This window comes from Mus musculus, chromosome 11 (genome assembly GCF_000001635.26).
Source record: "Mus musculus strain C57BL/6J chromosome 11, GRCm38.p6 C57BL/6J".
NCBI classification, from domain to species: Eukaryota; Metazoa; Chordata; class Mammalia; order Rodentia; family Muridae; genus Mus; species Mus musculus.
The window spans coordinates 72,047,396-72,059,484 of NC_000077.6; the positions used below are offsets into that span (position 1 = coordinate 72,047,396).

The following is a 12,089-nucleotide window of genomic DNA, read 5'->3' on the forward strand; positions in this document are numbered from 1 at the left end:
CACATACCCTGACCCCACACTGACACCGTAGGTCTGGAGTGCATACCCCCATCCCCTCCACTCCGTCCTTCTCTCAGAGGGAAACAGAGTATAAGAAAAGCTTTTTCACCTTAGCCCAAAACAGAGCGCATCTTAAAGGCAAATAAGGTTTTTATTTAAGTGACAATATTTCAGAGTTAAAAACAGCTCACATCAAAATCAAGACCAATTGTAAAAATCTTTTAACTCCGTAATGCTGTTTTTTTGTCTTGTTAGAAATCGGGTATTTTACATTTTCTTTTCTAACGGATTTTGTACAAGGCAGCCATGAGGACTAAAATATCACAGGACCATCCACCACAGAGTGGACTGGAAGTTACACACAGGGACAGGCAGACCGCAGACAAGGTCAGACTGGCTGCCACCACTGAGTAAACAGAGAAAGGGACAGTGGGTCTGAGTCTGAGGGGGAATGTCTCTCACTAGCCACCCTCCTGGCCTCCCGCTCCTGGTGTCCCCCATCTCTTCCAAAGTGTGGACTCAAACTCTGATATTTCTTCCTAACCTTCCTATTAGTTTCCCAACAAGATCAGAACTCAACCGGGCCTTGCTACTTGTACTAAACGTTTAACTTGGGTGTATAAGAAATTCCTCCCAAGCCCAGAAGGAAAGAAAAGGGGACTTTTTTTTTTCCAGAGCACTTGGAATGGAACCCTGGGAATTCCACTGGAAAGTTGGTTGTTTAAGGCGGGGTCAACTGCAACGCTCCTACAGTCAGGGTGCCCCTCCCAGGTGGGGCTTCACCTGAGCCAAATGTGGAGCATGCCTGCAAAAGTGGCACCTCCTCCAGACTTGGGGGCACCGGTCTGGCAGGGTCCAGTCTTCTATAGGTGCCATGTTTTGTCTGCAGGACACTTCTGGGGCATAGCTCTGGGTTGCAAAGTACCCAAAGTACAGTTTAAAAACCATTAGATACAGCCTCCCCTCCTTCAGAGGAGCACCCCAGTAAGCTCAAGAATCCTGGGGCTCAGATACATATGTGGTAGCCCAGCACCCAGGCAGGAAGGCTGTTTGTCTGAATGCATGAAAATAATTTACTTCTTTAAAAATATCTCATGGTGCTTAAGGGAGAGGTCAGTCTCTGGGGGAGGGGGAGGGGGTATGAAGCTGGAAGAACAGACTCCAGCAACCCACAACAGGACAAGGGATAAAGGAAATTATCAGGCATCCCTCAGCCAGGGCAGGACAGCCACCACACGGGAAGAACAAACATGCCACTCAGATACGGGAACTTTGGTCAAGCAGGAACGTGTTTCCAGCAGCTGGAGAGCAGGCACACCAGGAGCTAGAGGTAACTAGAAAAACAGCTGGATGGAGGGTCACAGGAATACTGGAGGAGGCACCAGCACACCTCCTGGAGAACACCGGGAATAGGTTCCTTTTGTCTCTGACTCAACTCAACAAAGCACTAGTAGGAATCACACACAGAGTACTTGCCAGGAAGCGCACCTCACAAGCCACCATAGCTCCTAGGGTGGTGGTCGCAACACCTGCACGCCAGTGACATCTCACAAAAGGGGTTATCCAAGCGAAAGAGAGGTGGGGCCTCTGGCTGGCTCTGGCCCACACAGAGCCCTGTCCCAGGCTCTAGTCTCCCTGGGGGCTCTCCACTCACACATGCACTCAGCCTGGGGGGGTTCTCAGAGAAGGAAGAGGCGGAATATTTATCATTTGAAAGTTAGACTCAGTGGCTCCTGCTGAGCGGAGATGAAGAGCTGTGAGGGAAATGGGTCTGTCCAAACGCAAGTCACAGCACTAAGGGAAAGGACGGGATGAAGGTGCCTGTGCCATATGAGCTGGTGCCAAAAGAGAGGCAAGGATGATTTGGGGGGCAGGTATGAACTTCTAGGAGGGATGTGGAGGAGGAAGCAGAAGCTGGTCCCACGCCTGCTTGCCTGCTCTGCAGCCCCCTGGCAGTGCTGGGTTTCGTTTGCTGAATGCAGTGCTGATGGTGCAGTGGAGAGCTGGCAGATGGAACAGGATGGGCAGAGGGAACAGGAGCTGGCAGGCTGGAGAAGACATTTGAGTGGAAAGGGCAGAGTGGGTACTGGGAGCCGGCACCCCACCCCTCCAGCCTCAGGGAGGCACCCGGGTTGCTGGGCAACTCACAACATGGTGCCAGTCACCCCCATCGGCAGCCACCACTGGCTGCATGGGAGCTGCAAGAGGTAGACATTGAGCAGAAGCGACACTGGGCTGGCATGTGCCTGCAGTGTACACAGGTACTTGGCCCTGGCCTCAGTGGCAGCCCAGAGGGCCCCAAGACACCCAGGTGACCATGCAACAGGTATCAGCCTGGGCCAGAGAGCAAGAGGAGGCCTGTGCCAAGGCCAAGGGCTTGGCAGCAAGGAGACATGCCCGCCCTTGCCACCACCCTAAGGGGTCTACCTACCCTAGAGGAGGTTCTAGGCTCAAATCAAACTGAGTGGCCAGGGAGAGGAAGAGAATACAATGGTTTGAGCCAATATTCCATGAACCTCCACAACCCAAAATCTCAGCTCTGTGCAATCCAGAAACATAAAGGGAACGGTGAGTCTGAACAGAGCTCTGGGAAGGGCAGCCATGCTGTCACCTTTTGTTGGTGGAGGGAAACGGTTTCTGTTTCCCTCTGTGGTACACAAATCGACTTGTTCTCCATGAAGTAGGGTCTTCCTCTGAAATGCTGGACTCCCTTTCAGCCCCACCCCCAGAACCCCTCTCCAAGGATGGGGAGGGGTGGGGTGAGGAGGAGGCCCACAGGGCATCCTGAAAAGCCCCAGAGAGCAGAAATGCTGGGTGGCCTAGGAGTCAAACCCAGTACCCATCTCAGCCAGGATGCCCCCTCTCTAGTTACAGAAAAAAAAAGCAGGGCCCAAAGAGTGAGCTACAGACTCCAGGGCACACAGCCAGACCAAGTGGGAGGAGTCCACAGCTGCACAAGGCAAGATTCAGGGAAGAGGACTGTCTTCAAGGGCCACAGGAGAATAAGGATACTGAGAACAAGAAAGGAAACAGGACAGCTGCAAGACAAACAGTCAGCACCAGGCCCAGTCCCCAGGATTGTGGACAAACTCCACATACATAGATTGGACCCAGGGGATATCTTCTCCCATAAAGCGATCTCTCTGTGTCATAAGACAGCCAGCCCCAAAGTGGTGCCCGGATATCACAAGGAGGGCAGACACAAATGCCACTCTCTCCTCTACAGACAGTTGCTGTACCTGCAATCGGCCACCTACCTGGCCGCGTGCCCAGCCAGCGCTAGGGGCTTCTCTTGTTAGAGCCTGCCTAGTGCGGCTACCGAAACCTAGCACGCAAAAAGATGGTCAACTTTATCCAAACACTGGCACAGGCAGGCCTGGCCCCAGGGTCACACACACAAACATTACCCCTGACTCCAGCTTGCGGGCACAGGAGTGGGGAGGCGGCGGCGACTTCACTGAGACAACCCGGGTTTCACCCCATCTCAGCCCAGAGAGCTCCCCAATGTCAGGGCAAGGTCCCTCCCTGCTCTGGTCGGACACTGCTGGACAGACACGGGAGGGAAAAAGCAGGAAAACGCCTGTGTCAGGGAGAAGGCAACCCTTCCCATCCCTTCAGGCCGCCTAGCTGCGCCCACCGTACTGAGCACCGCCCACCCTTCAGGGCACCGACTCGAACTTAGGGGGCCCACGCGCCCAGCTGAGAGCGGGCAGCGGCCGCTCGTGGTCCTTGTCGGACTCGGGCTGGCTCTGCGCCCGCTCGGGCTTGGGGTTGGCGGCCGGTGGGTCCGGCTGCTGCACCGACATGGTCCTGCGCAGGTGGTTGCGCTTGCGCAGAAATTCTGGCTGCGCGTGCAGCCCAAAGCTGCCCTTGCGCAGGATCATGCGCGAGTTGTTCTTCTTGGGGCGAGAGCGGTGGCTGGCTTCTAGTGCCGCCAGGTGTGCTGCGTAGCCTTCGCTCAGGAACTGTGGGGGCAACAAGCGTCAGGTTAGCATCTGACCCTGTCTCCCGGCACCACCACTTCCCTAAGACATCCTCCGTGAGAGTCTGCAGCTTCTCCCGGACTCCAAAACCAGTAGCAGGGAGGCTCGTTATCATAACAGGGTTCCCCTATGTCTGTATGCCAAGCTCTTCCTAACTGTCTTTCGTCCCCACTCCACCCACTTCCCCGGAAGCAAGTTTTGCCCTAAAGTCTAAGTATGTGGCTCATCTCCAAAGCCCCATTATTCTGTCATTCAGAATGGCACTGCTATGCTATACAAGTCATTGATGTTTTCCCTTCCCCTAGATGCCATTACATCGCAGCCACTTGGATTCTCCCATGCATCCAGCAGGGGGCCTGGCCCAAGGCATCATTCAGTAGAGGTGAATGAATAAAAGAAAGGATGAGCAGGTAACTGGATGATTGGGAGCTGCCCCAACCCCTTTCCCTGGCCCTCACACACCTGGCACTGGGTTTGGTACTTCTTGGTGGACCGGCCTACAATGAAGATCTGGGAGGCAGGGAGGCCCAGCACACTGTAGACAGAGATATCTTTCGTGGAGCCATAGGCAGCAGTGATTTTGATGAAACACTGAAACACAAAAGCAAGCTGGTGAAGAGGGAGGAAGACTTAGGAAGCCCCCGCTGAGGAACCCTTCATCTGCACTCAGACACCAAGCCATCATCCACCTTTGATAAAGCCACCCCCAGATGACTGCCCCTTCCCTGCCCCAGTTCCTCACATTAGAGAGCTCTTTGCATTATGGAACCTGAACTGGAGGCAAGCTCTAGGCTGGCTATGTGCTTCCTGATAGCTGGTCTGGTGAACTCCCCCCCTTGTCTAGGGGTGCTTTCTTTTAGCTCATCACCCTAATCTCACCCAACTGGTAGAGATGTATCCGTGTCACCCTTTGTCCTATGATGTTCACTGAGGAAGTCTGGTTTAGTTTCGTGCTCATCTGACACAATTAGAGTTATCTGAAAGGAGGGAACCTCAACTCAGGAAATGTCTCCATCAAATCTGGCTGCAGGGCATTTTCCTAATTAGTGGTTGCTGGAGAAAGGCCAAGCCCATTGTGGGTGGGGCCATCCCTGGGCTGGCGGTCCTGGGTTCAAAGAGAAAGCAGGCTAAGCAAGCTAGTAAGCAGCACTCCTCAATGCCTTCTGCATCAGCCTCTGCCTCCAGACTCCTGTCCTGTTTGAGTTCCTGTCCTGACTTCCTTCAATGATGAACTAGGAAGCAGACGTATAAGATAAACAAATCCTTTCCTCCCCAACTTGCTTTTGGTAATGGTATCTCACCACAGCAACAGTAACCTTAGCTAAAACAGGGGACTTAAGTCGGAGCTGCAGTTTCCTTCCTTTAAAACGCACTGTCATCACTGGGATGACTTACTGTCAGCTATAGTTCAAATGTGAAGTGTACCCTACAAGCACATGTGCACTAAGCCTGGTCTCCAGTAGGTGGTGCCATTGAGAGGTGACGAGCTGGTGTGTGCTAACTTCGTCAATGGGGCTGATCCATTAATGAGTTAGTTCATAGCTAGATGGACTTAGGGAAGGCTTAGTTAGAGGAAGCTATCCTCTGGCTTGCTCTGTTTCCAGGCCACCACCGGGCATGCAGCTTTCTTCTGCCACCCACTCCCAACACTATAATTTATTCCCACAGCAGGCCGACAGCAATGGAACCAGCAGACCACAGGCTGACACCTCTGGTCTCATGAGCTGAGTAAGACTTTCGTCCCTCAAGTCAACTTCTCAGGTGTCTGTCACAAGGGCAGAAAGAGAGGTGGTGTGCACTGTCCGCATGGAGCGCCTGAGGCCTCCCACCCTTACGACCTGCTCCAGGATGAGACCTACCTTCACTCTGTACCCACCTGCTCTATCCTCTTGGCCTTTAGAACTGTCCTTTCCACACCAAGATCATTCACTGCCCAATCTTCAGCTGTCAGACAGCTGTCACTGTCCCACCTTCACAAGAAAGGGTCTCTCTCTCTCTCTCTCTCTCTCTCTCTTTCTCTCTCTCTCTCCTGGAAACCCTCCCTATCCTCACTCTTCTCTGTTGGCTTTTCACTCTGCTCTCAGAAGCCCATCACAGCTTCACCTGGATCCAGCCATTCCTGGGGGATGCCTGTTCCCACACAGCCTCAGTCTGCAGCCCAGGCTACTGCCCTGATCCATGTGCTAGAAGCCACATGGCTCATGATCCGTGTGCCTCATGTTCATGTCTGATCTCATCTTTCCCTGCCTCCTCCTCCTCCTGTATCCGTTCTCATTTCATCCATGTATTCATCTGTGCGCTCATTCCACTAGCACTTATTGAGCACCCATTGTGTGTCACACACACACACACACACAGAGAGAGAGAGAGAGAGAGAGAGAGAGACCCTGGAGATACACCTTGAGCAATGCGAATAAACCCAATGGCACCTTGATCTCTCCTGGCCAGGCCATGGGGCATCTGAGAGCTCCTTGCCTGTAATCATTCCCAAGTTCTGACAATGCCACCAACTGATTCTCCTGACTTTCTCCACGCCTTTCTCTTGGTCTCACGCTTACTGTCTGGATTCTAGACTTCTGTCTCTTGCTGGAATAACAGCCTCCTAACTACCCCCCCTTCCTTTTGCCAGTGCGTTCTCCTGTGAGCTGCCAGGGGGGATCTTTCTACAACCCAAATTAGATGCTGTCACTGCCCTACTTCAGACTTACCCATTGCTCCGCACTGCCCTCAGCAGAGATCCCAAGAGCTGATCTGGTTTTCAGAGTTTATAAGACCTACCAAGCTTGGGTGTCTCGTGATAACTACAGCCTCAGCTCTCACCTGTCCTTGATCTGACCCTGCCTGCACATAACCCTGTTCTGTATCTCTGTATCCTGAGAACATTCTAGGCTACTTTCCATCTGCTGAAAGTTGTCAAAGTCAAAGTGGAATCGCTTGGGTCATCAACCCCATCAAAGCCAGGAGATTATGAAACAAGGATTCCCAGTCATGGTGGCCTGAGAATAACTCTCCTCCTCTCTGTGCCTCTCTCTGTGTCTCTGTCTGTCTCTGTCTCTCTGTCTGTCTCTCTGTTTGTCTCTGTCTGTCTCTGTCTCTCTCTCTGTCTCTCTCTGTGTCTCTCTGTCTCTGTCTCTCTCTCTCTCTTACACACACACACACACACACACACACATACACACACACTGCCAGGACCACAACCTTACACAAAAGCCTTCAGCCTCCAGGCATAGTGGCACATGCCTTTAATCCCAGCACTTGGGAGGTAGAAGCAGATGGATCTCTGTAAGTTTGAGGCTAACCTGTTCTACATTGGGGGTCCTAGGCAAGCCAGGGTTAGGCAGTGAGACATGATCTAAAATATAAAACCTTAAATGTAAAAAGTCAACTTCAATATTACACAAGCAGGATGTCTCCAAGCACATCTGCTCGGTACCTGTCCATTCACCCTCAGAATGAGGTCATCATTGTTACTGCTTGTTGCAGACCAACAGTATTGTCTTAGGATATATTTTGTCATCCCCCCTCCCTTTTTTGCCTTTAAAAATTCCCCTTGCCTCAATCTCTTTGAATAGTCTCATAAACCACTGTGGCACATGTATCCTCCCACAGAGCTATTCCCAAATAAAGCTTGATTTCACATCCGTCTTAACCTCTTTATATTTCCCCAGGTCCAGCACACGCTGCTTCGCCGTCTACCTGACAACTCACACTCATATGTCAAGACTAAGCCCACAAGTTATTACCTACTATCAGCTACTCGGGATTCCCCAGGCGGACCTAAGACCTTCCTCCTCTGTTTGCCAATATTGCCCCTTTTCTGCCACACACCAGTAATTGTCAATTTCCATGCCTTTCTTTCTCTAGATCAGGGATTGGCAGACTTTTTCTTTGAAAAGCCAAATAGTAAATATTTTAGGCTTTGAGCTCTGCCACAGCAACTCGACTCGGCTCTTCTACTGCATTGCAAAGGCAGCCACAGACAATACATAAACAGATGAGCTTGGCTGTGTGCCAAGAAAACTTTATTTATGGACACCAAAATTTGAACTTGTGTAGTTTTCATTTGTCTGCTCCTGCTCTCTATGTGTGAGTCTCTCTCTCTCTCTCTCTCTCTCTCTCTCTCTCTCTCTCTCTCTCTCTCTCTCTCTCTCCCTCCTTCCCTTCTACCCCCCCCAACTCCCCAACCCCCAACCAAAGCATCAGAATCCTCTAGAGCCCTGGAGGGCTTTACACAAAGATGTCCCAGCCTCCCCCCACCCCCACCCCCACCCCCGAGTTTCTGCTGCCTTGCTGAGCCCAGGAGTTTGCCTATCTAATGATTCCCAGGTGCGAATACAAGAATTACAGCTCTGGGTGGCAGATTCAAAAAAAGCAGGCTAGAACCACCAGCACCAGGCAGCAAGGAACACAACTGGGCCTGTTTCAATAGGCACTGAGATATCTATTGAACAAATAACCAGATGTAGAGACAAGTATTTAGGCCTTGGAGTCAGGAAACGATAAAGCATGAATATCTGTCAGTGACGATAACACCTGCTTCCCAGCTCTGTTAAGATGTCCCAGTAAGAGACACACACTCAATCAACAAAATTGTGCTTTCCTCCCCTACGCCAGCTGAGGACCTCAATGCCCAGTCCCTTGACATTGAGAGAGAAGGGGAGGTCATGGGTCAACCCCTCTGCTGGCTAATGAAAGCCCCGCCTTCACGGGGTTGTATGGTCCTCCATACCACCTTACCCGCTCACACTTACCTCCTGCATGAGGTTGCGAAGGAAGATGGCCTTCTGCCTCAGTGGGTCGTGCACCAGTCCGTCCGAGAAAAAGATCATGCCCTGTGGGAAGTTGTGCTGGGACAGCCACGACACCACCCGCTGCTTCTGCATGTCCGGCCGCCCCGTGATGTAAAGGATCATGTAGCCCAGGTCCTGCCAGTGCCTGGCGAGATGGCATCGCTGGGTCCAGCTCGGCCCACCACAGGCCGCCCGCTGCCCAAGTTTCTGCCCTGACAGCTGCTGCCTCCCGGAGAAGCCAGCAGTAATGGTAAAGGGACTCTCAAGTCCTCGCCCCTGGTGAGTGGTGGACATTTGGATGGCCTGTGGGGACTAGCCCAACCTGATACCTCCCCTTTCTCTCTTCTGCTTCCATCTTCTCCACTAACAAGACAGCTTCCAGTACCACAGACCAGAGGCTTTGCACCCACCTTCAGTACCTGGTCCTTACCTTGGGCGCCATCTTTCCCCTGAACCACTACAAAGTCCTTAGTGGCCACTTTTTCCCTGGTCCTCCCACTTCGATCTGATCTTGTGTAACCTTGAACTACACACACACACACACACACACACACACACACACACACACACACACACCAGGCTCAGTTTCCCCATCTTACAGATGGGTTAATCATCCAAACACCCCAATGGGGCTATGTCAAGGATGAAGGCACTGATCCCAGAGCAGCTCGACATAGTCTGCCTGGCAGAGTTGGCTTCATTATCATCCCTGACTGTTTCCATGGAGATTTCTATAAACCACAAACCCAACCCTGTTGCTCCTTTGCTTGAAACCAGACCTGGCTCCCTAGTGCTAAAATAACATTTCAAGGCTTCCCTCTGCTCTTGGACTCTGTCCTGGTGAGTGGGCTCTTCCTATCTACATGAGGGTGTTCTGTCACCCCTGTAATAGCCCTGTACTCCTGACTCAGGACCCTCCTCTAAACAGCCAACATCCTTCTCTTCCAGGAAGCTCTCCTCACTTCTCAGGCAGAATCTTTATTCTGTTTCTTTACTGTTTTCTGTGGATGGCCCAGGGTATGGATAAGCCCAGACCTGGGTAGGTATTTTTGTGGCACTAGCCACCAACTGGATGCCACAGTGGGCTTTCTAAAGCCAGATGGTGATCTGACAGCTTGCAAAACTGAAGATGCACAATGTGGGTGCCAGCGGGATGCTGGGAGACCCCAGATGGACCCCCAGGCACACAGCTCTGTGCTGAGTTCATAAAAAGCCGTTTCTGGAAACTGGCAAGGTGTCAGTGCTGAGGTGAAGGAGGCAGGGGCCACGAAGGGAGAGAATGCAGCCCCCATCCCCACTGCCCAGCTACCCTCTCAGCAGGCTACCCAGGGCCTCCTCTAGGAGCCAGAAAGCAGCTGGAGGAGAACTGTCTCTGAGCCTAGAAGCCAGCCCAGCTTCTTGGGCAGCATGATCCCCATGTCAGCTGCCACCAACTCACGTTCCTCTCCAGCCTTGGGGTCTGGGCTTCTGTTGTCACCACTGATCACCTCTAAGCCCTGTGACTTATTTTCCTCCACTGGTCTCAGATTCCTTCCACCAGCAGCAATCTATACACAGAACCCAAACTAGAGCCTGGTGTGGAGTTGACCTCAGCATAAGGTGAAGGGATGGCCAAGAGGAGAAAAGAGCGAACTTGGAGGAACAAATGAATGAGCTAAAGTCTACAAAAGAGACTGAGCCTACCAAAGATCCCCAGTGAATTGGAGGTAGAGGCAGGACTTTGTAACGCCTAGGGGCAGAGACCAACAGACATCCTAGAGAAAGTGAGGGGGGTAAAACCTAATGTACCTTCCCCAAAACTTCTGGCTCCTGCCCTGGGAGACACCTTCCTTGGGGGGAGGTAACACTCACCGAACCACATCCACTGCACCTGGCCGGACCTTGGGGTCACTTCCCATGATAGACACACTGGCGGCAAAGGACCCGTCAATGCTGAACACAACACACTCCATGCCTCGGGGCAGCACCGTGAGGTAGCTCATCGCACAGGTCTGGTCACCCCTGAAAGGTATCAACCTGAGGTCAGCCTTCAGCTGAAATTGGTCAGCCTGGGGTCAGGGTCTTGGTGGCACCTCCTGGTACGATGGGTGATGGCCTCCTCCTTATTCCTCTCTCCATGCAAACAGAAATAAACTCTTGTCTTTCAGCCAAGCATGGATGGGGAAGCCACCCCGAAAGTCCACCATATGAATGTTCTCACACACATCTTGATCCTACCTGACCACCATCTTTACAGGGTAGACACCAACCCCCAGACGTCGGGGCCGGGGCACATTGTATGTGATTCTGCCACTGTTGTTGGTGATTTCTGTGTCCAGGTGGACCCAGCGGCCTGACGACGGCTCTGTCATCACCAGGATGTCCACCTGCAGCCAGTGAAGGGAGCAAAGAACCTGCTGCAGACTGCAAGACAGCATGCTTAACAGCCAAGACAACAGACCCTTGAGCACAGTGCCTGCTGTATCCTAGAGTCTGCTACCACCCTCCCTCCATGTGGCAGCCACGCTGCCTTCCCCACCTCTTTGGAGGTATCACATTCCCCTTATCCCTTGTTGATTTAATGAGTGAGGAGTGCACCCTGTGCTGTGTCCTATCACCCTTTCTGCCCTGTGGACCTGAGTCACGTGGGGCAAGTGAGCCAAGGAGGAGATGCTCAACCCTTGGGGTACCTTCTCTCCAGTCAGAGCTACCATGTCAAGAGGGCCATACATGAAGCGCCCCACCAAGACCTGGGGGCCATCCTCAGCAGCAATTACATCATTGGCACGGTGGTTCGCAGTAACGTTCTGCAAGGACAGAAAGAAACAACCTGGCTCAGCTTTTGCAGACAAGGTACTCACTCTTGCTTTGTTATTAAAGCCTTGTAAGGATGGCTTCCAGGGCGTGGCCCAACTGAATCAGCTGTCCTGTGAGCTTCCTCCACTAGAATCCCAGAAGCAGACCGTGAAATACCAAACTGCTCCCTAGGCTGCCCACAGAGCTGTGCCTGGTGCTCTTGCTTCTGCACACCCCCTGAAGTGACTGACGCCTGGCCTTTACAGCCTGACAATCATTTTTAGATTTCTGAGCTGGAAACTACCCAGTCACCTTTGGTTCTTCCTTCTGCATAAACAGCCATGTACATAGCTCCTCTTTTTAAATGGAAAGTTTCAAAATGGGATCTCAAAGGCTAGCCTGTGAGTTTTAAGTTTTTTAAATGCACAACAACAGAAAGAATAATCTAGACAAGCTGACCTGCTCTATGTCTAGAGCCTGACCAGAGCATCCTCACTGATCGGCTGACCACCATCCAAGTCTCCTTTCCCTGAAGCCTCAG

General features: G+C 52.2%; 1 protein-coding gene and 1 long non-coding RNA gene across 12 annotated transcripts in view; one reads left to right on the top strand and one right to left on the bottom strand.

Annotated features, from left to right (window-relative positions):
* Positions 1–132: 132 nt before the first annotated feature.
* Positions 133–12,089, bottom strand: part of Pitpnm3 (PITPNM family member 3) — an 88,362-nt gene continuing 76,405 nt past the window's right edge. For 10 of the 11 annotated variants that reach the window (NM_001081641.1, NM_001024927.2, XM_006533566.1 and 7 more), the window contains 6 exons: positions 11,443–11,559; positions 10,991–11,139; positions 10,625–10,774; positions 8,735–8,918; positions 4,446–4,574; positions 133–3,965 (listed from right to left, as the gene is read on the bottom strand). In NM_001081641.1, coding sequence (NP_001075110.1) covers positions 3,660–3,965; positions 4,446–4,574; positions 8,735–8,918; positions 10,625–10,774; positions 10,991–11,139; positions 11,443–11,559 — 1,035 coding nt within the window. In that variant the 3' untranslated portion in view covers positions 133–3,659. The remainder of the gene's footprint in view (positions 3,966–4,445; positions 4,575–8,734; positions 8,919–10,624; positions 10,775–10,990; positions 11,140–11,442; positions 11,560–12,089) is intronic. The other variant, XR_388480.2, reaches the window with a different exon arrangement.
* On the top strand, positions 3,774–8,133 carry Gm46286. Its single transcript, XR_001780248.2, has 3 exons — positions 3,774–3,987; positions 4,289–4,393; positions 7,652–8,133. It is a non-coding gene; the product is annotated as a predicted gene, 46286 (long non-coding RNA).